Source organism: Salmo salar, chromosome ssa16 (assembly GCF_905237065.1).
Source record: "Salmo salar chromosome ssa16, Ssal_v3.1, whole genome shotgun sequence".
NCBI classification, from domain to species: Eukaryota; Metazoa; Chordata; class Actinopteri; order Salmoniformes; family Salmonidae; genus Salmo; species Salmo salar.
The window spans coordinates 43,978,627-44,003,979 of NC_059457.1; the positions used below are offsets into that span (position 1 = coordinate 43,978,627).

The following is a 25,353-nucleotide window of genomic DNA, read 5'->3' on the forward strand; positions in this document are numbered from 1 at the left end:
GTAAAAGTCTAAAAGTATTTGGTTTGAAATATACTTAAGTATCACAAGTAAATGGAATTGCTAAAATGTACTTAAGTATCAAAAGTAAAATTATTAATAATTTCAAATTCCTTATATTATGCAAACCAGACAGGACAATGTTCTTGTTTTTTTTTTACATTCATGGATTGCCAGGGGTACACTACAACACTCTGACATTATTTTACAAACAAAGCATGTGCTTAGTGAGTCTTCCAGATATTATTTATTTATTTATTTCACCTTTATTTAACCAAGTAGGCCAGTTGAGAACAAGTTCTCATTGACAACTGCGACCTGGCCAAGATAAAGCAAAGCAGTGCGACAAAAAAACAACAACACAGAGCTACACATAAACAAACGTACAGTCAATAATACAATATAATTTTTTTTATAAAAAAATAAGAGTTAGTAGGGATGACCAGGGATATTCTCTTGATAAGTTGTGTGAATTGGACCATTTTCCTGTCAAAAAAGTACTTTTGGGTGTCAGGGAAAATGTAAATTATTTTCTTTAGGAATGTAGTAAAGTAAAAGTTAAAATTGTAATAGTAAAGTAAAAGTTGTAATAGTAAAGTACAGATACCCCAAAAATCTACTTAAGTAAAACTACTTCAATGTAGTACTTAACTACTTTTCACCACTGCAGCCATGTAGGCTATACTCCCTTTGTAAATAAGCAATGTGCTTAATATTAGGAAAGTTGAGAAATAAATATAGTAGGCCTAGCCTAAGTAAAGCTGATGTGATCCTACTCTTTTTAGTAGAGGCCATCACTCTGTTTTCTTGCGCAATTGCATAGCCTATAGAAATGTTGATCCTCCTCTTTAGTAGAGGCCATCACTCTGTTTTGTTGCGCAATTGCATAGCCTATAGAAATGTTGATCCTCCTCTTTAGTAGAGGCCGTCACTCTGTTTTCTTGTGCAATTGCGTAGCCTATAGAAATGTTGCGCATGATTATTGATTATTGATTAGACTTATTACTACCACTACACTGCTGTTCATTGATTATTGATTGCCATTACCATTAGTATCTATCTATTCATCCTGCTACTGGTCACTATTACTCATGTTTACATGTATACAGTATATTACCATTAGTATCTATCTATTCATCCTGCTACAGGTCACTATTACTCCTGTTTACATGTATACAGTATATTACCATTAGTATCTATCTATTCATCCTGCTACAGGTCACTATTACTCCTGTTTACATGTATATTTTACCATTAGTATATTACCATAAGTATTTATATATTCCTGTTACCAGTCACTTTTCAGCCCTGTTTACATGTGTATATATTACCATCTAGTATTGTACCATAATTATTTCTATATTCCTGCTACCAGTCACTTTTTAGCATTTCAGCCCTGTTTACATGTATATCCATCCGCCTACACTGACACTCTTGCACTCACCCACACCTCACACTTACATAGACACTCTCACCACCACGCAGGCACCCACCCACCACTTATGCTGCTGCTATGCTGTTTACTATTGTTATTATTATTAATGCTGTTACCAGTCACTTTCTCCTAATGCCTGCCTACATATTTACATCTACCTCAATACTCCAGTATCCCTGCACATTGTAAATGTGTTACTGGCTCTGACCCTGTATATATCTTCCTCTCTTATTTCTCTGGGTTAAAAAAATAAATGAGTTAGAATATTTTGATATTGAATACTACACTGTTGGCTAGGGCTTGCATGTTAAGCATTCCACTGTACTTGTGCATGTGACAAATAAAACTTGAAACAATAAAACATTTTGTCCTCTTTTTTTGCCTGGTACACATGGTCCTTGGCTGAGTTCTGCTGGCTCGCCTTGTTAAAATAAAAGGCCCTCATTGTAAATTATAACCTCCCGCTCTACACTTTTTCCGCTTACCCCCTCAGCTTCTCATACCACTCTCCACTGTAAGCCAAGCAGCCAAGCATATTTCACTTAGGAGCCCCGAAAAACGCATGATATTTTTACAGTATATGGGGGGGCGACATGTTGGGGTAGCGGTGGTGTTGGGTCGGTGGAGAAGGACCATAGTGGAGGCCAGGCATTCCTGCGTTCCCTCATGGCATGTTGTACATCTCATCTTTCAAACAGGGCTATCAGAGGGGGGAAGGGCACTCCTGACCAACACACCCCCAGTCTGGGACTGGATGGAATGGTGCTGATGGGGATGCTGGTGGTGCTGGTGTCTGGGTGGGATGCACCCACCTTAACAAGTTATCATCCACTGGTTTGGTGTCATATTTTGGTATTGGAAGTCTGGCAGTTTTTCGGGGGGCTTTGGCAACCTCCCTGTGGAGAAAGTGAGGGGAAACATTGGCAGTCTAGCACCTTGAGTTCTCTCTCTCTCTCTCTCTTTCTTTCTCTCTCTCTCTCTTCTCTCTCTCTCTCCACTGATCCCCTGCAGTCTCCTCCAGGAATTCATTCCTCAATTTTCAACCTCCCCCCCCAAAAAAAATGTTGAAGAAATATTTTGTTGAGCCTCAACTTGTCTCTTTCCCTATTTCATGCTCAACTTGTCTAACTGTTATTTAGCTTATTATCAAATTACAGAGTCAGCCATCTTGGCTAGCACACTAGACCCAGAGTGGCGACGCATTACTGTGGTTGTCGATAGTGCTTTTGGATAAGGAGTATTGAGTATATTTTTGTAATTTGGCAGACACTCTTATCCAAAGCGACTTTGTTGCTCCCAGCCTATAGACAGAAGCTAAAACAGGAAGCTCCCGCCCTCAGGTCTGTTCAACGCTGGTCCGACCAATCGGATTCCACGCTTCAAGATTGCTTCGATCACGTGGACTGGGATATGTTCCGCATTGCTGCGAACAACAACATTGACGAATACGTTGACTCGGTGTGCGAGTTCATTAACAAGTGCATCAGTGATGTCTTACCAACAGCGTCTATTAAAACATTCCCCAACCAGAAACCGTGGATTGATGGCAGCATTCGCGCAAAACTGAACGCGCGAACCACTGCTTTTAATCAGGGCAAAGTGACCGGAAACATGACCGAATATAAACAGTGTAGCTATTCCCTCCGCAAGGCAATCAAACAAGCTAAGCGTCAGTACAGAGACAAAGTGGAGTCGCAATTCAATGGCTCAGACACGAGAGGTCTGTGGCAGGGTCGACAGTCAATCACGGACTACAAAAGAAAAATCAGCCCCGTCGCGGATAACGATGCCTTGCTCCCAGACAGACTAAACGTTTTTGCTCGCTTTGAGGACAATACAGTGCCACTAACACGGCCCGCTACCAAAAACTGCGGGCTCTCCTTCACTGCAGCCAACGTGAGTAAAACATTTAAACATGTTAACCCTCGCAAGGTTGCAGGCCCAGACGGCATCCCCGGCCGTGTCCTCAGAGCATGCGCAGACCAGCTGGCTGGTGTGTTTACAGACATATTCAATCAATCCTTATCCCAGTCTGCTGTCCCCACATGCTTCAAGAGGGCCACCATTGTTCCTGTTCCCAAGAAAGCTAAGGTAACTGAGCTAAATGACTACCGCCCTGTAGCACTCACTTCCGTCATCATGAAGTGCTTTGAGAGACTAGTCAAGGACCATATCACCTCCACTCTACCTGACACCCTAGACCCACTCCAATTTGCTTACCGACCCAATAGGTCCACAGACGACGCAATCGCCATCACACTGCACACTGCCCTAACCCATCTGGACAAGAGGAATACCTATGTAAGAATGCTGTTCATCGATTACAGCTCAGCATTTAACACCATAGTACCCTCCAAACTCGTCATTAAGCTCGAGACCCTGGGTCTTGACCCCGCCCTGTGCAACTGGGTGCTGGACTTCCTGACGGGCCGCCCCCAGGTGGTGAGGGTAGGTAACAACATCTCCACCCTGCTGATCCTCAACACTGGGTCCCCACAAGGGTGCATTCTCAGCCCTCTTCTATACTCCCTGTTCACCCACGACTGCGTGGCCATGCACGCATCCAACTCAATCATCAAGTTTGCAGACGACACTACAGTGGTAGGCTTGATTACCAACAACGACGAGACGGCCTACAGGGAAGAGGTGAGGGCACTCGGAGTGTGGTGTCCGGAAAATAACCTCGCACTCAATGTCAACAAAACAAAAGAGATGATCGTGGACTTCAGGAAACAGCAGGGGGAGCAGCCCCCTATCCACATCGACGGGACAGTAGTGGAGAGGGTGGAGACTTTTAAGTTTCTCGGCGTACACATCACGGACAAACTGAAATGGTCCACCGACACAGACAGCGTGGTGAAGAAGGCGCAGCAGTGCCTCTTCAACCTCAGAAGGCTGAAGAAATTCGGCTTGTCACCAAAAACACTCACAAACTTTTACAGATGCACAATCGAGAGCATCCTGTCGGGCTGTATCACCGCCTGGTACGGCAGCTGCTCCGCCCATAACCGGAAGGCTCTCCAGAGGGTGGTGAGGTCTGCACAACGCATCACCGGGTGCAAACTACCTGCCCTCCAGGACACCTACACCACCCGATGTCACAGGAAGGCCAAAAAGATCATCAAGGACAGCAACCACCCGAGCCACTGCCTGTTCACCCCGCTAACATCCAGAAGGCAAAGTCAGTACAGGTGCATCAAAGCTGGAACCGAGAGACTGAAAAACAGCTTCTATCTCAAGGCCATCAGACTGTTAAACAGCCATCACTAACATTGAGTGGATGCTGCCAACATACTGACTCAACTCAAGCCACTTTAATAATGGGAAAATTGATGTAATCAATTTATCACTTGCCACTTTATATTATTTATATTAGATAATGTTTACATAACCTACATTATTCATCTCATATGTATATACTGTACGCCATACCATCTACTGCATCTTGCCATCTTGATGTAATTAGATGTATCACTAGCCACTTTAAACAATGCCACTTCATATAATGTTTTCATAACCTACATTACTCATCTCATATGTGTATACTGTACTCTATACCATCTACTGCATCTTGCCATCCTGATGTAATGTATCACTAGCCACCAACCTGTTAGGGCTAGGGGGCAGTATTTGCACGGCTGGATAAAAAAAATTTACCCGATTTAATCTGGTTACTAATCCTACCCAGTAACTAGAATATGCATATACTTATTATATATGGATAGAAAACACTCTAAAGTTTCTAAAACTGTTTGAATGGTGTCTGTGAGTATAACAGAACTCATTTGGCAGGCAAAACCCTGAGACATTTTCTGACAGGAAGTGGATACCTGATGTGTTGTATTACCTTTAAACCTATCCCATTGAAAAACACAGGGGCTGAGGAATATTTTGGCACTTCCTATTGCTTCCACTAGATGTCACCAGCCTTTACAAAGTGTTTTGAGTCTTCTGGAGGGAGATCTGACCGAACAAGAGCCATGGAACGATGATGGCCCATTAGACACCTGGCGCGCGAGTTCATGTTGGGTACCCTCATTCCAATACGTTATAAAAGAGTATGCATTCGTCCACCTTGAATATTATTCATGTTCTGGTTAAAAAAGGCCCTAATGATTTATGCTATACAACGTTTGACATGTTTGAACGAACATAAATATATTTTTTCCCCTCGTTCATGACGAGAAGTCCGGCTGGCTTAGATCATGTGCTAACAAGACGGAGATTTTTGGACATAAATGATGAGCTTTTTTGAACAAAACTACATTCGTTATGGACCTGTGATACCTGGAAGTGACATCTGATGAAGAGAATCAAAGGTAATGGATTATTTACATAGTATTTTCGATTTTAGATCTCCCCAACATGACGTCTAGTCTGTATCGCAACGCGTATTTTTCTGGGCGCAGTGCTCAGATTATTGCAAAGTGTGATTTCCCAGTAAGGTTATTTTTAAATCTGGCAAGTTGATTGCGTTCAAGAGATGTAAATCTATAATTCTTTAAATGACAATATAATATTTTACCAATGTTTTCTAATTTTAATTATTTAATTTGTGGTGTTGACTTGACTGCCGGTTATTGGAGGGAAACGATTTCCTCAACATCAATGCCATAGTAAAACGCTGTTTTTGGATATAAATATGAACTTGATAGAACTAAAAATGCATGCATTGTCTAACATAATGTCCTAGGAGTGTCATCTGATGGAGATTGTAAAAGGTTAGTGCATCATTTTAGCTGGTTTTATGGTTTTGGTGACCCTGTCTTTGAATTGACAAAACATTACACACAACTCTTGTAAATGTACTGTCCTAACATACTCTAAATTTATGCTTTCGCCGTAAAACCTTTTTGAAATCGTAAAACGTGGTTAGATTAAGGAGATGTTTATCTTTCAAAGGGTGTAAAATAGTTGTATGTTTGGAAAATTTGAATTTTGACATTTATTTGGATTCAAATTTGCCGCTCTTGAAATGCACCTGCTGTTGATGGAGTGCACCACGGGGGGGACGCTAGCGTCCCACCTATCCCATAGAGGAATGCTGTTTTATATGTTTTCATACTCTACAATATTCATCTCATATGTATATACTGTACTCCATACCATCTATTACATCTTGCCTATGCCGTTCAGGCCATCACTCATTTATATATTTTTATGTACATATTCGTATTCATTCCTTTACACTTGTGTGTACAAGGTATTTGTGGAATTGGTAGATTACTTGTTAGATATTACTGCATAGTCAGAACAAGAAGCACAAGCATTTCGCTACACTTGCATTAACGCCTGCTAACCATGTGTATGTGAGAAATAAATTTGATTTGATTATAGGAACAATTAGGATTAAGTGCCTTGTTCAAGGGCACATCGACATATTTTCACCTCGTCAGCTCAGGGATTCAAACCAGCGACTTTTCAGTTACTTATCTAACTCTCTTAACCGCTAGGCTACCTGCCCTTCGGAGTAGTGCACTCACTTGACTAAGCTACTGGCCATTTGCTGCTTGAGGCCTGATTGTCCTTTTTATGTGCTTTTTCTGGGGTTGAAAGGTCAAGGAGAGGCTGTCCTTCTGGCATTCTTACTCTGACCTATCAGAGATGAGAACAGGAGCCTAGAGATGAGGGTCGCTGCACAATAGACATGGAAGATCAATAATCTTCTGCAACATGGAGGAGCAAAATTAATCCAGGGCCAAACTCTAACTTGTCAGAGAGAGGACCAATCCTGAATACTTCTGATAACATGGCCCTGCTGTGATTTCCACAATGTATGGTTCAGTTAAACAGTTCTGGACTAAGGATAGACTTAGCTACAACTCATTTGAGTTTGGTTACAAATATAATGCATATAAAGGTTAAAATGTGTGTAATAACATACACCGCAAACAGGACAACAGTTGTAAGTAATTTGTATCTACAGTACGAGGTAAATATGGTACATAGGTTTTATAGGGTACTTCATGTAAAGTGTGAACATATGGGATTCACTGTGTGTTAATGTGTATGAATGTGTGAAAATGTGGCATAACATTTTTGTGGATAGACCGCATCATGGCCAGATGCCTTGTGGGGACCAATTCTGGAATCAATTAGCCTGACATATGATGGAGAATTATTATCAATTATACAGCATATTGTTGCCCGACATCATTCTTTCTGTTTGGTAAAATAAATGGGATTTCCTCGTGTGGTGACTGATGACTGTTCAAGGGCATCCTTATTTCCCCACAAAGATCTCAACATGAGAAAGAATGAGGTGGCTGTCAGCATGGATAATTCTATCTATTTGATGAATCAATTTTTCCTTGAAGGTCCTGAGAGAGTGGTAGTAAGTTTGATGGTTTTCTTAAATCAAATAACTTGTGTGGGTAGTGATAAGTTGTGCTGTTGCCAAAGAATCAGCGTTTGTGTGGTTGTCATTTTTTGGCTTCATTCCACATATTGAGTTCTATATACAAGGTGTTACTTTCTTTACTATTGTATTTATTTCTTAATCAGGAGTCAGTGACGTGAACAAATTATAGGGTCCTAATGTAGCTCTAGTCCATACACCATACACACATGAATATTAACCATACACACATGAATATTAACCATTCACATATTACTATTAACCATACACATATGACTACATGAATATTAACCATACACATATGACTACATGAATATTAACTATACACATATGACTATTAACCATACACATATGACTACATGAATATTAACCATACACATATGAATATCAACCATACACATATGACTATTAACCATTCACATATGACTACATGAATATTAACCATACACATATGAATATTAACCATACACACATGACTACATGACTATTAACCATACACATATGACTATTAACCATTCACATATGAATATTAACCATACACATATGACTATTAACCATTCACATATGAATATTAACCATACACATGTCTATTAAACAAACAAAAATTACTATTAATCATACACTTAGGACTATAAACCATACACATATGACTGAGTGTATCTATGAAATGTGTGTAGGAAAGCTAAGCAGCCATGGGACTGATCTGCAAATGTTCTGAATTCCTCAGGTATGAAAGTTCTGAATTCCTCAGGTATGAATGTTATGAATTCCTCAGGTATGAATGTTCTGAATTCCCCATGTGTGAAAGTTATGAATTCCTCAGGTATAAATGTTCTGAATTCCTCAGGTATGAAAGCATAGATGCATACATGTGTTTGCTCTCTAGTAAAATGCTTGACCGGCGGGAATGGGATTTTACATCTATCAATGAGACTGGAGGATGAAATCCAGATCTCTCTCTCTCACTCACTCTCTCTCTCTTTGGTGTATGTGTCTCTGTGTGTGAAGGAGAGAATTTTCTAAAATCCTAAATACCTAGGCCCTATCATTTCTGTAGTGTGTGTATCATGATTTGCTTGTTCTTTTGATTTATGAAGTGTTACTGACTGGCATTAATTTGACTCAGTGCTTTGGCAACATGGGGCTACTCCTGTGCATTTGTAATCAAAGGAGAGGGCGTGAGATGCTTGTTAATGTCTGTTTGTGAAATTAATTTAATAGTTTGTAATTAAGGTAACCATGGGTGGAAGAAACTTAACTTGGCCTTACCCATACTTCTCAACATCAACATGTTTCAGATGCAAAGAGACCCATAGTATCTAAGAACACAAACCTATTAGACTGGTTGTGTCTTCAGAATGTTGTCTTCACGGCCAATTGTTTTGTGGGTTTCTCGTTAACCGTGTTAAACATCATCCCTCTCTCTCCATCTCTCTTTCCCCCTTCCTCTACCCACCATTTTCTTCTTTCTACCACCCTTCCATCACTCCCCTCTCTCCCCCTCTCCCTACCTCTGTTTCTCCCTCCCCTTCTCCCTCTCTCTCTTCCCTCTCTTTCTCTCTCCCTAACTGTCTTTCTCTCTCCCTACCCTTCTCCCTCTCTTTCTCTCTTTCTCTCTCTCTCAATTGTCTCTCTCTTTCTGGCAGGATGTCTGAGGGGCTGTCACAGCAGGAGAGAATCCAGGCTATAGCGGTAAGTGATGAGATCATCATCCCACATGTGTTACACTGTTACACTCTCACCCTCAAAACACTTTCTATACAGTACAATCTACACAGATTGACATACTCCTACATTACTGAGCAGGGAAACGATTGCAGCACCTAATATGCTTGTATACAGTAGTAGATGGACTGGTTTGGGTTTGATGGATTTTTATTGGAGATTTCCTCATCCACGTTTCATTTCCGAGGGTGTTCCATGAGCGCATTCATCTTTTGCGGCTTTAATCATTCATTCTTACCAACTGGGAAGGATAATTAAAACCTTTCATTCCTAAGCCCGTGTCTTTCAGCCCCAAACTCGCTCTCTCCTCTCCTCCATCTTGCTCTCCTTCTAACAATCTTTCGCTATGTCTTTATCTGCCCTACACACACACACACACACACACACACACACACACACACACACACACACTCAATTATCTTTAAAGATTCTGCCTTATTCTATCTCTGCCTGGATGAGGAGAGGGGTACTCACCTGTCTCTATCTCTACCTCCATCTCTACCTCCATCTCTACCTCCATCTCTCGCTCCCCCTTCCTCTACCCACCCTTTTCCCTCCCCCTCTCCCTACCTCTCTTTCTCCCTCCATCTCTCTCTTTCTGTCTACTTCTCTCATTCTTTCAATTTAATTCATACCCTTTTTAATAATGAGCAAAACCTACAGACAGACCCAGTGCTGCAGACTGCACAGTTTAAATAGGCACTGTAAATAAAAATGCTAACAAACACTCACTTCCAATACAGCCTCGTGCCAAAACTCTCAACTCCCCTCCCCTCTCTTTCTATCAGCCCTATGTCTTCCATAACGATAGTAAAATAATTTAGCTTATTCTGCCCACAGGGTAATTGAACCCACTACCATAGTGTTATAAACTCTGCACTCTAACCAACTGAGCCAGCCATCTTTAACCTTTTATTTAACTAGGCAAGTCAGTTAAGATCAAATTCTTATTTACAATGACAGCCTACCCTGGGCCAATTGTGCACCACCCCATGGGACTCCCAATCACAGTTGGATGTGATGCAGCCTGGATTTGAACCAGGGACTGCAGTAATGCCTCTAGCACTGAGATGCAGTGTCTTAGACCGCTGCACCACTCGGGAGCCACTCTTCACTGTAGTACTATGGCTGACCCTGTAAAACAACACATACATTTCACTGCACCTATCCAGTGTATGTGACAATAAAACATATACGGTGCATTCGGAAAGTATTCAGACCCCTAGACTTGTTCTACATTTTGTTACATTACAGCCTTACTCTAAAATTGATTAAATTGTTTATTTTTCCTCATCAATCTACACACAATACCCCATAATGACAAATCAAAAACTGATTTTTAGAAATGTATGCAAATGTATAAAATAAAAAAAACATAAGTATTCAGACCCTTTACTCAGTACTTTGTTGAAGCACCTTTGGCAGTGATTACAGCCTTGAGTCTTCTTTGGTATGACGCTACAAACTTGGCACACCTGTATTTGGGGAGTTTCTCCCATTCTTCTCTGCAGATCCTTTCAAGCTCTGTCAGGTTGGATGGGGAGCGTTGCTGCACAGTTATTTTCAGGTCTCCCCAGAGATTTTTGATCGGGTTCAAATCCGGGCTCTGGCTGGGCCACTCAAGGACATTCAGAGATTTGTCCCCAAGCTACTCCTGCGTTGTTCTTGGCTTTGTGCTTAGGGCCGTTGTCCTGTTGGCAGATGAATCTTTGCCCAAGTCTGAAGTGATGAGTGCTTTGGTGTAGGTTTTCATCAAGGATCTCTCTGTACTTTGCGTCGTTCATCTTTCCCTCGATCCTGACTAGTCTCCCAGTCTCTGCCGCTGAAAAATCATGGGCATTAATATGAAGTTGGTCCCCCCTTTACTGCTATTACAGCCTCCACTATTCTGGAATGGCTTTCCACTAGATGTTGGAACATTGCTACAGGGACTTGCTTCCATTCAGCCACAAGAGCATCGGTGAGGTTGGGCACTGATGTTGGGCGATTAGGCCTGGCTCGCAGTCGGCATTCCAATTCATCCCAAAGGTGTTCGATGGAGTTGAGGTCAGGGCTCTATGCAGGCCAGTCAAGTTCTTCTACACCGGTATCAACCAACCGTTTTTCTGTATGGACCTCGCTTTGTGCACGGGGCATGCTGAAACAGGAAAGGGCCTTCCCGAAACTGTTGCCACAAAGTTGGAAGCACAGAATCGTCTACGTTGTAGCGTTAAGATTCAGCACTCGGCGGTCCCATTCTGTGAGCTTGTGTGGCCTATCACTTCGTGGCTGAGCCGTTGTTGCTCCTAGACATTTCCACTTTACAGTAACGGCAGAAATTTGACCAACTGACTTGTTGGAAAGATGGCATCCATCATAAGATGGCTTCCTATGACGGTGCCACGTTGAAAGTCACTAAGCTCTTTAGTAAGGCCATTATACTGCAAATGTTTACTATGGAAATTGCATGGCTGTGTGCTCGAGTTTATACACTTGTTAGCAACGAGTGTGGCTGAAGTAGCCGAATCCCCCAGAGACATTCAAAACGGGCCAAAATAGATTTGAAAGGTACAGAGTAGCTTCAGGCTTAAACTTGAAAAATGTGGCATTTCAAGTTAATACACTGATTTACTCTATGGGTGATGAAGCCGAGGATATATTAAATCCTTCACCTTTGGCTGAGGAAGAGAAACATAACTACAGTGCCATTAAGACTGTTTTGAAATGCATTTCCTATGGCTAGGTTTAGAGAGCTAGGTTTAATGTGGGCAAACAGGAGCAGGGTGAAACCGCTTTATCACAGCTTTTCACAAGCTTGCGGAACATTATCATTTTGGCTCACTCAGGGAAGAACTGATCTGAGATCGGATTGTAGCGTGAATAAGAAATATCTCACTTTCTGAAAAGTTACAGTTGGATTCCTAGCTTACCTTGTCAAAAGCTATGCAGTGGCAGCTCTATGCAGAATGAAGAGAGGGAGGAAATACATGCATTTTCATACTGTGCTAAAAAAAACTGAGGGGAACAGAGACAGAGACAGATGTGGAGAAAACAATCACAGACAGGGCCAGTTTATCCAACACAGAGCAAAGATGGATAGAACGAGGTGTTGGCTATCACATTGGCATGTGAAAGGCTCAGCCAATAACTTATTACCTTACCCCCCAGTGTCCCCCCACCCCCAATGTTCCCCTACTCCCAATGCCCCCCACCTCCCCAGTGTTCCCCCACTCTCCAGTGTCCCCCCACCCCCAATAGGCTGATAGTTTCAACCATATTGCTCACACCTATCCAATTATTCTCTGATCAACAATTGCCTGGGTTTAGGGGCAAGTGGATTGTCTTTGATTGGGGTTTAGTTGGCAGGCTTGTGAATTGTATTTCTATGGCTTGGCACTGGCTTGGCGCTGGCTTGGAGCTGGCTTGGAGCTGGCTTGGAGCTGGCTTGGAGCTGGCTTGGAGCTGGCTTGGAGCTGGCTTGGAGCTGGCTTGGAGCTGGCTTGTCTGGAGACAGAGCAGAGAGGAAGTCATGGAGAGTATGGCCAGATCTTTTAAACATAATACCCTGCCACCAGTTGCGATTGGTGCTGTTTAAATTTAAGGAAGATACATTGTTTTATGAAAACGGCCTTATTTCTATTACAGCATGTTGAATGACTGTCATTCATATTCCATTCACTCAGTTCAATGTAACATCGATAGGTTTAGGCTACTACATGATACTCACATTTTCCCTGTACCCATCATGAGGTTGTTACAACCAAGCCTATGAATTAAAGTTCCTCTGTCCAGTGTCTGTGTTATTTTGCCCATCTTAATCTTTTCTTTTTATTGGCCAGTCTGACACATTGCTTTTTCTTTGCAACTCTGCCTAGAAGGCCAGCATCCCGGAGTCGCCTCTTCACTGTTGACGTTGAGACTGGTGTTTGTGGGTACTATTTAATGAAGCTGCAAGTTGAAGACTTGTGAGGCATCTGTTTCTCAAACTAGACACTCTAATGTACTTGTCCTCTTGCTCAGTTGTGCACCGGGGCCTCCCACTCCTCTTTCTATTCTGGTTAGGGCCAGTTTGCGCTGTTCTGTGAAGGGAGTAGTACACAGCGTTGTACTAGATCTTCAGTTTCTTGGCAATTTCTCGCATGGAATAGCCTTCATTTCTCAGAACAAGAATAGAGTGATGAGTTTCAGGAGAAAGTTCTTTGTTTCTGGCTATTTTGAGCCTGTAATCGAACCCATAAATGCTGATGCTCCAGATACTCAACTAGTCTAAAGAAAGCCAGTTTTATTGCTTCTTTAATCAGAACAACAGTTTTCAGCTGTGCTAACATAATTGCAAAATGGTTTTCTAATGATCAATTAGCCTTTTAAAATGATAAACTTGGATTAGCTAACACAACGTGCCATTGGAACACAGGAGTGATGGTTGCTGATAATGGGCCTCTGTACGCCTATGTAGATATTACATAAAAAATCTGCCGTTTCCAGCTACAATAGTCATTTACAACATTAACAATGTCTGCACTGTATTTCTGATCAATTTGATGTTATTTTAATGGACAAAAACAAGACAAGGACATTCCTAAGTGACCCCAAACTTTTGAACGGGAGTGAATTTAGTATAGTTTTATACAAAAAGCCTAACTTTTTAAAATGTTTCACTGTTTTTATTTTATTAAATTCACTGAGTAGGATGGTCCTCCCCTTCCTCCTCCTCGGAGCCTCCTTTGCCTGGCACAATGAGAAATGCACGGCTCATTGTGTGCATGTGTATGTGTGTGTTGTTGTGGGGGAAGAACATTTTGGAAGTGGGCTGCTCATTTGATTGTTACATGGATCCGGCCGCTGATCCAGCCCCTTGTACCGCGCTTGAACAGCCTGGGATATAAGTGCAAGTTGGCGAACTGATATTTGTCAGTCTCGGCCACGTACATAGGCTTACGGTATGTGGCCTTCAGATGGCACACCTGTCTCAGACTACGGCAAAGTAACTGGCAAGGTACTGCTCTGTTTCAGCCGTTAAGGGCAGCCTAGCTGTGTGGACAAGGTGCTTTTTGTATCCTTAAGTGTCCTTGTATCGCAGAACCTTTAAATGTTTGAATCCGTCTTGATGTTATATGATTGGTGGATTCAAATAAAGTATTTAAAATGTGTGTGTGTGTTTGCGTGCATCTGTTCATGTGTGTGTTTGGGAGGTTGAATATAAGGACTTGAAAAAGTCCAAGTCATCTTGGGGCATAAGAGAGTCACGCCATGTGTTCCTATAGCCTCAAGTAAAACATTTCTATCCAGCAAACCTTCTGTATACTCAACATAGAGCACATATTGATTTAGATTAGTCACCTTATCCAGCACTGTATGAAGTTCAGCCTAGAATGCCCTTTCAAACAACTATTTCATGTCAAAATACCAAGCCTGAAGGAGGGACACTGTGACACAACACATGCCAAAGTATGTAATTGTTGAACAGGACAGCTCTTTAGGAGGAGAGTGTCTATGGTTTCCTCTGTACTTGCTAGAGTGGAATGGCCTAGTAAATCATCTCTGTAGTTGGCCACTACAGCCACAGGGTCTGTGTCAGGACTGTAGCTCTTCTAACAGTGTGGACCTTTCATTTCTCTATTACTATGACCTGTGGTAGATTGTATTTACTGAGGAGATTGAATGGACAGTCTGGACAGTAGCCTCTCTGTAAATACACACGAGAATAAAAAGTATTCTTGTATATTTCTGTACATACTCGAATATGGTTAGTACTGGTGTTTAGTAGATGAAAGTTTGAGTTTTTAAGTTTTTATTCCAGCTGAGGAGTCCAAGACACAAACAAATGAGGCCAAATATCAGTTGCACTGGGCATTTAGTGCCATAATGGACCATTCACTGATTACTCACTGTTATGTCACTGTTTACTAGAAAACGGAGACGATCCTAGTGTTGCTGGCACTATGCCCCAATCCACTGAGCAACAGGAACCTACAGGGGTAGAACAGGTTGCCAATGTTTCTTAGGGTGATCATATCATCTCTACTCTGCCCATGCTTCCTCTTTACCTTGACTGTCTTTCCTCAAACTGACCGTCTTCTACCCTGATAATGACAGTGTTTTCCCTATGCAACAACAGGAGAAGAGGAAGAGGCAGACAGAGATCGAGAACAAGAAGAGGCAGCTGGAAGATGACAGGAGACAGCTTTCACATCTCAAGGTAAGAAGGGGGACCGGGGACATGATTGGACACTGGGGGAAGGGAGGCACTGAGGGGTGGGGGACACTGGGGGGTGGGGGGACACTGAGGGGGACTGGGGAGACACTGAGTGGTGGGGGGACAAGGGGGAACTGGGGGTTGGGGGAAAGCTGGTATGTCATTCTCTGGTACGCTACGCTCTGGTACGTCATGCTTTGGTACGCTACGCTCTGGTACGTCATGCTCTTGTATGCTACGCTCTTGTACGCTACGCTCTTGTACGTCATTCTCTGGTACGTCATGCTCTGGTACGCTACGCTCTGGTACGCTACGCTCTGGTACGTCATGCTCTGGTACATCATGCTCTGGTACGTCATGCTCTGGTACGTCATGCTCTGGTACGTCATGCTCTGGTACGTCATGCTCTGGTACGTCATGCTCTGGTACGTCATGCTCTGGTACGTCATGCTCTGGTACGTCAAGCTCTGGTACGTCAAGCTCTGGTACGTCATGCTCTGGTACGTCATGCTCTGGTACGCTACGCTCTGGTACGTCATGCTCTGGTACGTCATGCTCTGGTACGTCATGCTCTGGTACGTCATGCTCTGGTACGTCATGCTCTGGTACGCTACGCTCTGGTACGTCATGCTCTGGTACATCATGCTTTGGGACGTCATGCTCTGGTACGTTACGCTCTGGTATGTCATGCTCTGATACGTCATGCTCTGGTATGTCACGCTCTGGTACGTCATGCTTTGGGACGTCATGCTCTGGTACGTCATGCTCTGATACGTCATGCTCATGTACTTCATGCTCTGGTACGTCATGCTCTGCTACGTCACGCTCTGGTAAGGCTATTCAGACATTTTAATGAGGTCTGGGTTTTTAATGAACTTGAGGTCCAATAGCTGAAATTGCATTGAGTGTGATGGTTTCCTACGCCCTTTCTTTTTAATATGTTGTTTATTTATGAGTGCTGTGTTGATGCATCAGATTTTAGTGTGGTCGTTAACCGTGCCAGTAGGGCCTGGCAGGAACTGGGCATCAAGTCCTAAAAGTCTAGAGGGGTAGAGGGGAGTCCCTATAGAATAGGCATAGCAGGAGAGCACTCTGAGATCTTGAAGGACTTGGCTGGGGCTGCTAGAATTGAACTTGTGCGCTGGGCATCAGTAAAGGGTGTATGTGTGTGTGCACGCGTGTGTGTGTGTTTGCATAAGCGTACGTGTGCATGTGTGTGTGTGCGTGTGTGTGCGTGTGTGCATGCATATGTGCGCGTGTGTTTGTTTGTGTGTGTGTGTGTGTGTGTGTGTGTGTGTGTGTGTGTGTGTGTGAGAATGTGTGTATTCAAGGGTCCTGAAGGCACATGGCTGGACAGAGGAAGCTCTATGCTCAGACAGCGGAAGAAGAATAAAAATACCAAACAGTTTGGCTAAAAGGACATCCTGTTTTGGGGCAGGAAAAAGACACACTTCCCCTGCTAAATATGCACCGCATTGTCTTGTCCTGCTTTACTTTCAGCTACTTTAGCTGCATTGTTGTATATTGGAAATTTGGTTTGGTGTCGTCGCTTTTGCTTGCATTGCTTTTTGCTTTTATTCAGTTTCTTATACTGCAGTTTGTGGCCTCTGAAACATTTAAACATACACTTTCATCGCTTTACAATTACCATTCACTTCAGTTATAATTCACTTTTTGAAACAAGAGTAAACCCTTTTAGTAGATTGACTTGAACCAATCTCCATATTGGATTCTACTACTGTTCTATTTTCTTCTGTTTGTTTGTCCAATGGATGGATTGAGCATGAATGGATAGTAAGCAGGACTCCACATATGATGCATCCCTAATGGCAAGCAATTCCCTAAATAGTGCACTACTTTTAACCAGGGCCCATTTTGGGAATAGCGTGTCATTTGGGCCGCATACATAGTCATTAGTGAGGCAGCTAATACAGCTATCCCAACGCAAGCAGAGAGGAGCCAGCCGGCCAGCCAGAGAGAGATAAGATCCAAAAACTGGATTCAGTAGCCGTTTCCATGGAGATCAACTGCCCAGTCAGCAGGCACACAACAGAGAGAGAGAGAGAATATACATAGATAGAAACAGAGATAAATATACAAACTGTTTATTTATTTTACCTTTCATACTTCAACTATTTGCACATTGTTACAACACTGTACATAGCCAATAATATAAAATTTTAAATGTCTATATTCTTTTAACATTTTGTTAAAAGTGTAATGTTTACTGTGCAATGTAAATATGTTTCCCATGCTAATAAACCCTTTAAATTGAAATTGAATTGAGAGAAAGAGAGGGGATATAAAGAGAGAGAGAGAGAGAGAGAGATGCAGGAAGCTGAATGTTGAGTGAATACAGACCAGTATGGCTGACCAATAGCAGTGTGTTGCCTGTGCAGTTGGCTAGGTGACCTGTATCATTCTACACCCCTACCTTTGACAAACCCAGTCAAATAATTTGACAGCACACACTAACCCCGCCCATGATAACATCTTTGAATCCTCATTGGTCCTCTCGATCAATGTGAAATAAAATAATTATTATAATAACATATGCCATTTAGCAGATGCTTTTATCATGCTTTCACACATTTTACATGCTCTACCAACTGAGCTACAGAGGCCCATTGCCTAACAGTCAGTGTAGAAATAGAACCACTGATTACATTAATACAAGTATTGGAATATAAAAACTACACAAACATACAAATCGGACACATCCAAAGACAATTGCTAAATAGTGATGACTTGTGTGTATGGTGTAATGTTTGGTCCCCTCTCTTGAGAGCATGTTCCTGACCGTGTGTTAGAATGTTGTTGTAGCCAGGCTCTGCTGGTTCCCTTGTTAAGAAAGGTCAGTCGCTGATTAAAGGAAGGGACTGGTCCCCGGAAACCACTCAAGGACACTAATAGTCAGGGGAGTGGGCCACCAAATGGCAATGACACGTCAGGATAAACACACACACACACACACACACACACACACACACACACACTCTCTGTCCAAATAGAGGGCTAAGAACTCCGTTCTTTATCAATCTGTACTCTGAAAAGACATGATTCATTTGTCATTCTGTGGTCAATGAAATGGATGAAGAAGCGATTGTTCAAATCCAAATCAAATGTTATTGGTCACATACACGTGTTTAGCAGATGTTATTGCGGGTGTAGCAAAATGCTTGTGCTTCTAGCTTCGACAGTGCAGTAATATCTAACAAGTAATATCTAACAGTTTCACAACATATACCCAAAATACACGTAAATCTAAGTAAGGAATGGATTAAGAATACAGTGGGGAAAAAAGTATATGATCCCCTGCTGATTTTGTACGTTTGCCCACTTACAAAGAAATGATCAGTCTATAATTTTAATAGTAGGTTTATTTGAACAGTGAGAGACAGAATAACAACAAAAAAATCCAGAAAAACACATGTCAAAAATGTTATAAATTGATTTGCATTTTAATGAGGGAAATAAGTATTTGACCCCTCTGCAAAACATGACTTAGTACTTGGTGGCAAAACCCTTGTTGGCAATCACAGAGGTCAGACGTTTTTTTGTAGTTGGCCACCAGGTTTGCACACATCTCAGGAGGGATTTTGTCCCACTCCTCTTTGCAGATCTTCTCCAAGTCATTAAGGTTTCGAGGCTGACGTTTGGCAACTCGAACCTTCAGCTCCCTCCACAGATTTCCTATGGGATTAAGGTCTGGAGACTGGCTAGGCCACTCCAGGACCTTAATGTGCTTCTTCTTGAGCTACTCCTTTGTTGCCTTGGCCGTGTGTTTTGGGTCATTGTCATGCTGGAATACCCATCCACGACCCATTTTCAATGCCCTGGCTGAGGGAAGGAGGTACTCACCCAAGATTTGACGGTACATGGCCCCGTCAAATGATGCGGTGAAGTTGTCCTGTCCCCTTTGCAGAAAAACACCCCCAAAGCATAATGTTTCCCCCTCCATGTTTGACGGTGGAGATGGTGTTCTTGGGGTCATAGGCAGCATTCCTCCTCCTCCAAACACGGCGAGTTGAGTTGTTGCCAAAGAGCTCCATTTTGGTCTCATCTGACCACAACACTTTCACCAGTTGTCCTCTGAATCGTTTAGATGTTCATTGGCAAACTTCAGACGGGCATGTATATGTATTCTTCAGCTGGGGGACCTTGCGGGCGCTGCAGGATTTCAGTCGTTCACGGCGTAGTGTGTTACCAATTGTTTTCTTGGTGACTATGGTCCCAGCTGCCTTGAGATCATTGACAAGATCCTCCCGTGCAGTTCTGGGCTGATTCCTCACTGTTGTCATGATCATTGCAACTCCACAAGGTGAGATCTTGCATGGAGCCCCAGGCCGAGGGAGATTGACAGTTCTTTTGTGTTTCTTCCATTTGCGAATAATCGCACCAAATGTTGTCACCTTCTCACCAAGCTGCTTGGCGATGGTCTTGTAGCCCATTCCAGCCTTGTGTAGGTCTACAATCTTGTCCCTGACATCCTTGGAGAGCTCTTTGGTCTTGGCCACGGTGGAGAGTTTGGAATCTGCTTGATTGATTGGTTCTGTGGACAGGTGTCTTTTATACAGGTAACAAACTGAGATTAGGAGCACTCCCTTTAAGTGTGCTCCTAATCTCAGCTCGTTACCTGTATAAAAGACACCTGGGAGCCAGAAATCTTTCTGAATGAGAGGGGGTCAAATACTTATTTCCATCATTAAAATGAAAATCAATTTATAACATTTTTGACATTCGTTTTTCCCGATATTTTTGTTGTTATTCTGTCTCTCACTGTTCAAATAAACCTAACATTAAAATTATAGACTGATCATTTCTTTGTCAGTGGGCAAACATACAAAATCAGCAGGGGATCAAATACTTTTTTCCCCCACTGTATATACATATATGTCAGAGCAGCATTGGACTAAGATACAGTGGCTTAGTATAGAATACAGTATATACATATGAGATGGGTGATGCACTATTTACACACAATTAAAGGGACTAAGATACCGTAGAATAGTATAGAGTACAGTTTCTACATATGAGATGAGTAATGCAAGATAGAGACATTATTAAAGTGGCTCGTGTTTCATTTCCTTAAAGGGGCCAGTGATTCCTAATCTATGTCTATAGTCAGCAGCCTCTGATGTGCTGGAGATGGCTGTTTAACAGTCAGTGGTGTAGTATAGAATACAATACAGTATATACTTATGAAATGGGGGATGCAATATTTTAACACAATTTAAAAGTGACTAAGATACTGTAGAATAGTGTGGAGTGCAGTTTATACATATGAGATGAGTAATGTTAGATACGGAACATTATTAAAGTGGCTCGTGATCCGTTTGTAAAATGGGCCAGTGATTCCTAATCTGTGTCTATAGGCAGCCGCTTCTGATGTCCTAGTGATGGCTGTTTAGCAGTCTGATGGCCTTGAGATAGAAGCTGTTTTTCAGTCTCTCGGTCCCAGCTTTGATGCACCTGTACTGACCTCGCCTTCTGGATGATGTGGGGTGAACAGGCAGTGGCAAACACAACAGGCATTAAGCATGTTAGAGTAAAACACATATTTATGTTAAGTGACCAGTGTGTTTGCATTCTGTTTTTTTCAGTCTCACAGTAGACATTGTTTTATTTCTGTTTATTTTTGATTAGTGCAGGGATGTGTACAGTATAGACTATTGGTCGTGAGGATGGACAACAGGGCTGCGAAAGGTCAATGCTCTCCCAACTCAATCAGTCCATGAAACGGACTGAAATTCAACTCAATTTGCATTGGCCCATTATTGTCGATAAAGATACTTTCGATTTCTTAATTGAATTTCAATCCATTTTCTCAGTTGAGTAATACAAATAGAAATGGCCCCTGTTGGACACAGGAAGTATGGTAGCAAAACAGGAAAGGATGTCCCTTTGGGACTCACAGTACCACAAAATGCAGCTTGTTTCTTATAGTTATAGTTTTCTGTCAATTTCAGTTCAGTTCAACTCCTGCTTATTTCCCAATAGTCCATTTGGAAATATGACAAGGATATTGAGAAGCTATTACAGTGTCTTGCACATAACTTTGATCTTCTGATCATGTTTGATTTGTAGAAAAAAGTATAATGTGAAGCTAACTGTGCCCCTGATCTGATCTTTTACAAATTAATGAAACAATATTTTCACTGACCATCCCAGTTGGAGTGTAAGTGTATGTGTACCGTATCTGTGCGTGTCAGTATGCACGTGTGTGTGTGTGTCTATGAGTATGCACACATCTACTGTATGTGTGTTGCTTGTTTAAGGGGCATCCTGCTCCGCTGGAACAATGGCTCAAACACAGGTCACACGTGCAGGATCGGCTGTGGCTGTCCTCTTGCATCCGCCAGGGCGATGGTGTGTGTGTGTGCGTGCGTGGAAGGGTGTGAACAAGCGATGATGTCACCCAATCATAGAGCTCACCAGGGGAGGGGCAGGGAGAGAGGGATGAGAGAGAGAAAGAAGAGGAAGGACAAGAAGAGAGCGTATAGACATTAGAGAGGTGGAGTAGAGAGGATTGTGACAGCAGATTTTCTCTCCTTGTGTCATCAAAGAGAGGTGGCAGGGATATAGAAACTGATCATGACAGGAGTTCTCTTTACACATAAATACCTAATGGTTGGTACGCACCAAGACTAGAAAAGGAAATGTATTATGTTGTGTATTCCTTATCCAGATTCCATTGAGAGAGAGAGAGAGAGAGAGAGAGAGAGAGAGAGAGAGAGAGAGAGAGAGGAGAGAGAGAGAGAGGAGAGAGAGAGGAGAGAGAGAGAGAGAGAGAGAGAGAGAGAGAGAGAGAGAGAGAGAGAGAGAGAGAGAGAGAGAGAGAGAGAGAGAGAGAGAGAGAGAGAGAGAGAGAGAGAGAGAGAGAGAGAGAGAGAGAGAGAGAGAGAGAGAGAGAGAGAGAGAGAGAGAGAGAGAGAGAGAGAGAGAGAGAGAATCTTCAAAGATGTGGCCTGCTGAACACTGTGAGGTCACTAGAGTAGCATGCAGGAAACCCTTCACTTTACTGGATGGCAGCCAAACAACACACTTTGATTTTATTAGCCGAAGCACATGATCTGCCTTTGAGGATGACCTGGCTACTACCAATTGAGACAATGCTCTGTTTTTCTTAGTTTCTGATCTGAAATGTTCTTATGAAGGATTATTAGAGCATATGCAGACAGTAGAGTGGATGGGGCTTTTTTTTAAATCATACGGTAACATTGTGAGCTTCATTATTCAATTAAGGGATCTACAACCCTCAGTCTTCATCAGGATTAAATATATCTTTGTTATTGTGTTGTGTAGTCTATAGCTAATCTATGGCATGGCCCTATTTTTATATTGAACCTTTATTGTGACCGGGAGTAATGCTCAGACCAAGGTCTCTTTTACAGATGAGCCATGCTCTAGGGTTTATCGGTGACAAATGGCCTACACTCTTCAGGCCTTTTGGTTGAGGTAGCTATTATGATATTAGTTAAAGGCCCAATGCAGCCGGTTTTATCTCAATATCAAATCATTTCTGGGTAACAATTAAGAAATCTTACTGAGAGGTTTGGGACTCTCTTTCTTATTGGTCTAATTATGTCACTAGGCAGGCCTGGTAATGTCACCAGGCAGGACAAAACTCCATCCCATCAAAACAGGCAGAAATGTCAGGCGGTCTTTTCAAACAGCTCTTACACTAAAAGGGCATTATCATCATTTTCACAATTTCACAGTATTAGTCCAACCACATATTGTGGAAATATATATAAAACACAGGACAATCAAATGTTTTACTGCACTGGGCCTTTAATAAGAATATGCTAAATAAGCAATATAGAAAATATAATATATTATGTTATGTTATCTGTCTGTTATATTCACGTTAGCATTGTTTCAAAGGCCTTGGTATCCAGTATGCACACACCAACAGGGATATGCCACATGATTTTGAGGGCGGCTATGCCTCCATGTGAGCCTTGGGTGTAGTAGGCTACTGTACACTCTTAGAAAAAAGGGTTCAAAAAGAGTTCAAAAAGAGTTCTTCAGCTGTCCCCCATACAAAATGATTGTCACATACACCGGAGAGGTGCAGTAAAATGCGCTGTTATATAGGGTCAGTCATAGTAGTACGGTGCCCCTTGTACAAATTAGGGTTAAGTGCCTTGCATCAAATCAAATTGTATTTGTCACATGCACCGAATACAACAGGTGTAGACCTTACAGTGAAATGTTTACTTACAAGCCCTTAACCAACAATGCAGTTTTAAGAAAATACCTAAAAAATACCTAAAAAAGTAATAGATGAGAATAACAAATGATTAAAGAGCAGCAGTAAATAACAATAGCGGGGCTATATACAGGGGGTACCGGTACAGAGTCAATGTCAATGTGCGGGGCCCCGGTGTTGAGGTAATTGAGGTTATATGTACATGTAGGTAGAGTTATTAAAGTGACTATGCATAGATAATAACAGAGAGTAGCAGCAGCATTACGGCGGGGGGGGGGGGGGCAATGCAAATAGTCTGGGTAACCATTTGATTAGCTGTTCAGGAGTCTTATGGCTTGGGGGTAGAAGCTGTTTAGAAGCCTCTTGGACCTCTGACACCGCCTGGTATAGAGGTCCTGGATGGCAGGAAGCTTGGTCCCGGTTATGTACTGGGCCATACGCGCTACACTCTGTAGTGCCTTGCGGTCAGAGGCCGAGCAGTTGCCATACCAGGCAGTGATGGAACCCGTCAGGATGCTCTCGATGGTGCAGCTGTAAACCCTTTTGAGGATCTGAGGACCCTTGCCAAATCTTATCAATTTCCTAAGGGGGAATAGGTTTTGTCCTGCCCTCAACACGACTGTCTTGGTGTGCTTGGACCATGTTAGTTCGTTGGTGATGTGGACGCCAAGGAACTTGAAGCTCTCAACCTGCTCCACTACAGCCCCGTCTATGAGATTGGGGGCATGCTCGGTCCTCCTTTTTCTGTAGTCCACAATCATCTCCTTTGACTTGATCACGTTGAGGGAGAGGTTGTTGTCCTGGCACCACACGGTCAGGTCTCTGACCTCCTCCCTATAGGCTGTCTTATCGTTGTCGGTGATCAGGCCTACCACTGTTGTGTCATCAGCAAACTTAATGATGGTGTTGGAGTTGTACCTGGCCGTGTGGTCATGAGTGAGGGGCCCCAGTGTTGAGGATCAGCGTAGCGGATGTGTTGTTAATTACCCTTACCACCTGGCCCATCAGGAAGCCCAGGATCCAGTTGCAGAGGGAGGTGTTCAGTCCCAGGGTCCTTAGCTTAGTGATGAGCTTCGTGGGCACTATGGTGTTGAACGCTGAGCTGTAGTCAATGAATAGCATTCTCACATAGGTGTTCCTTTTGTCCAGGTGTGAAAGGGCAGTGTGGAGTGCAATAGAAATTGCATCATCTGTGGATCTGTTGGTGCGGTATGCAAATTGGAGTGGGTCTAGGGTTTCTGGGATAATGGTGTTGATGTGAGCTATGACCAGCCTTTCAAAGAATTTCATAGCTACAGACGTGAGTGCTACGGGTCGGTAGTCATTTAGGCAGGTTACCTTAGTGTTCTTGGGCACAGGGACTATGGTGGTCTGCTTGAAACATGTTGGTATTACGGATTCAGACAGGGAGAGTTTGAAAATGTCAAGTAGACATTTGCCTTTTTAGG

The 25,353-nt window shown here is 42.6% G+C and overlaps 1 protein-coding gene across 2 annotated transcripts in view; it reads left to right on the forward strand.

Annotated features, from left to right (window-relative positions):
• The window catches only part of LOC106573924 (paralemmin-1), a 69,173-nt gene that overhangs the window by 21,225 nt on the left and 22,595 nt on the right, over positions 1-25,353 (forward strand). For both annotated transcript variants that reach the window (XM_014149386.2, XM_014149387.2), the window contains exons 2-3: positions 9,437-9,482; positions 15,613-15,693. In XM_014149386.2, coding sequence (XP_014004861.1) covers positions 9,437-9,482; positions 15,613-15,693 — 127 coding nt within the window. The remainder of the gene's footprint in view (positions 1-9,436; positions 9,483-15,612; positions 15,694-25,353) is intronic.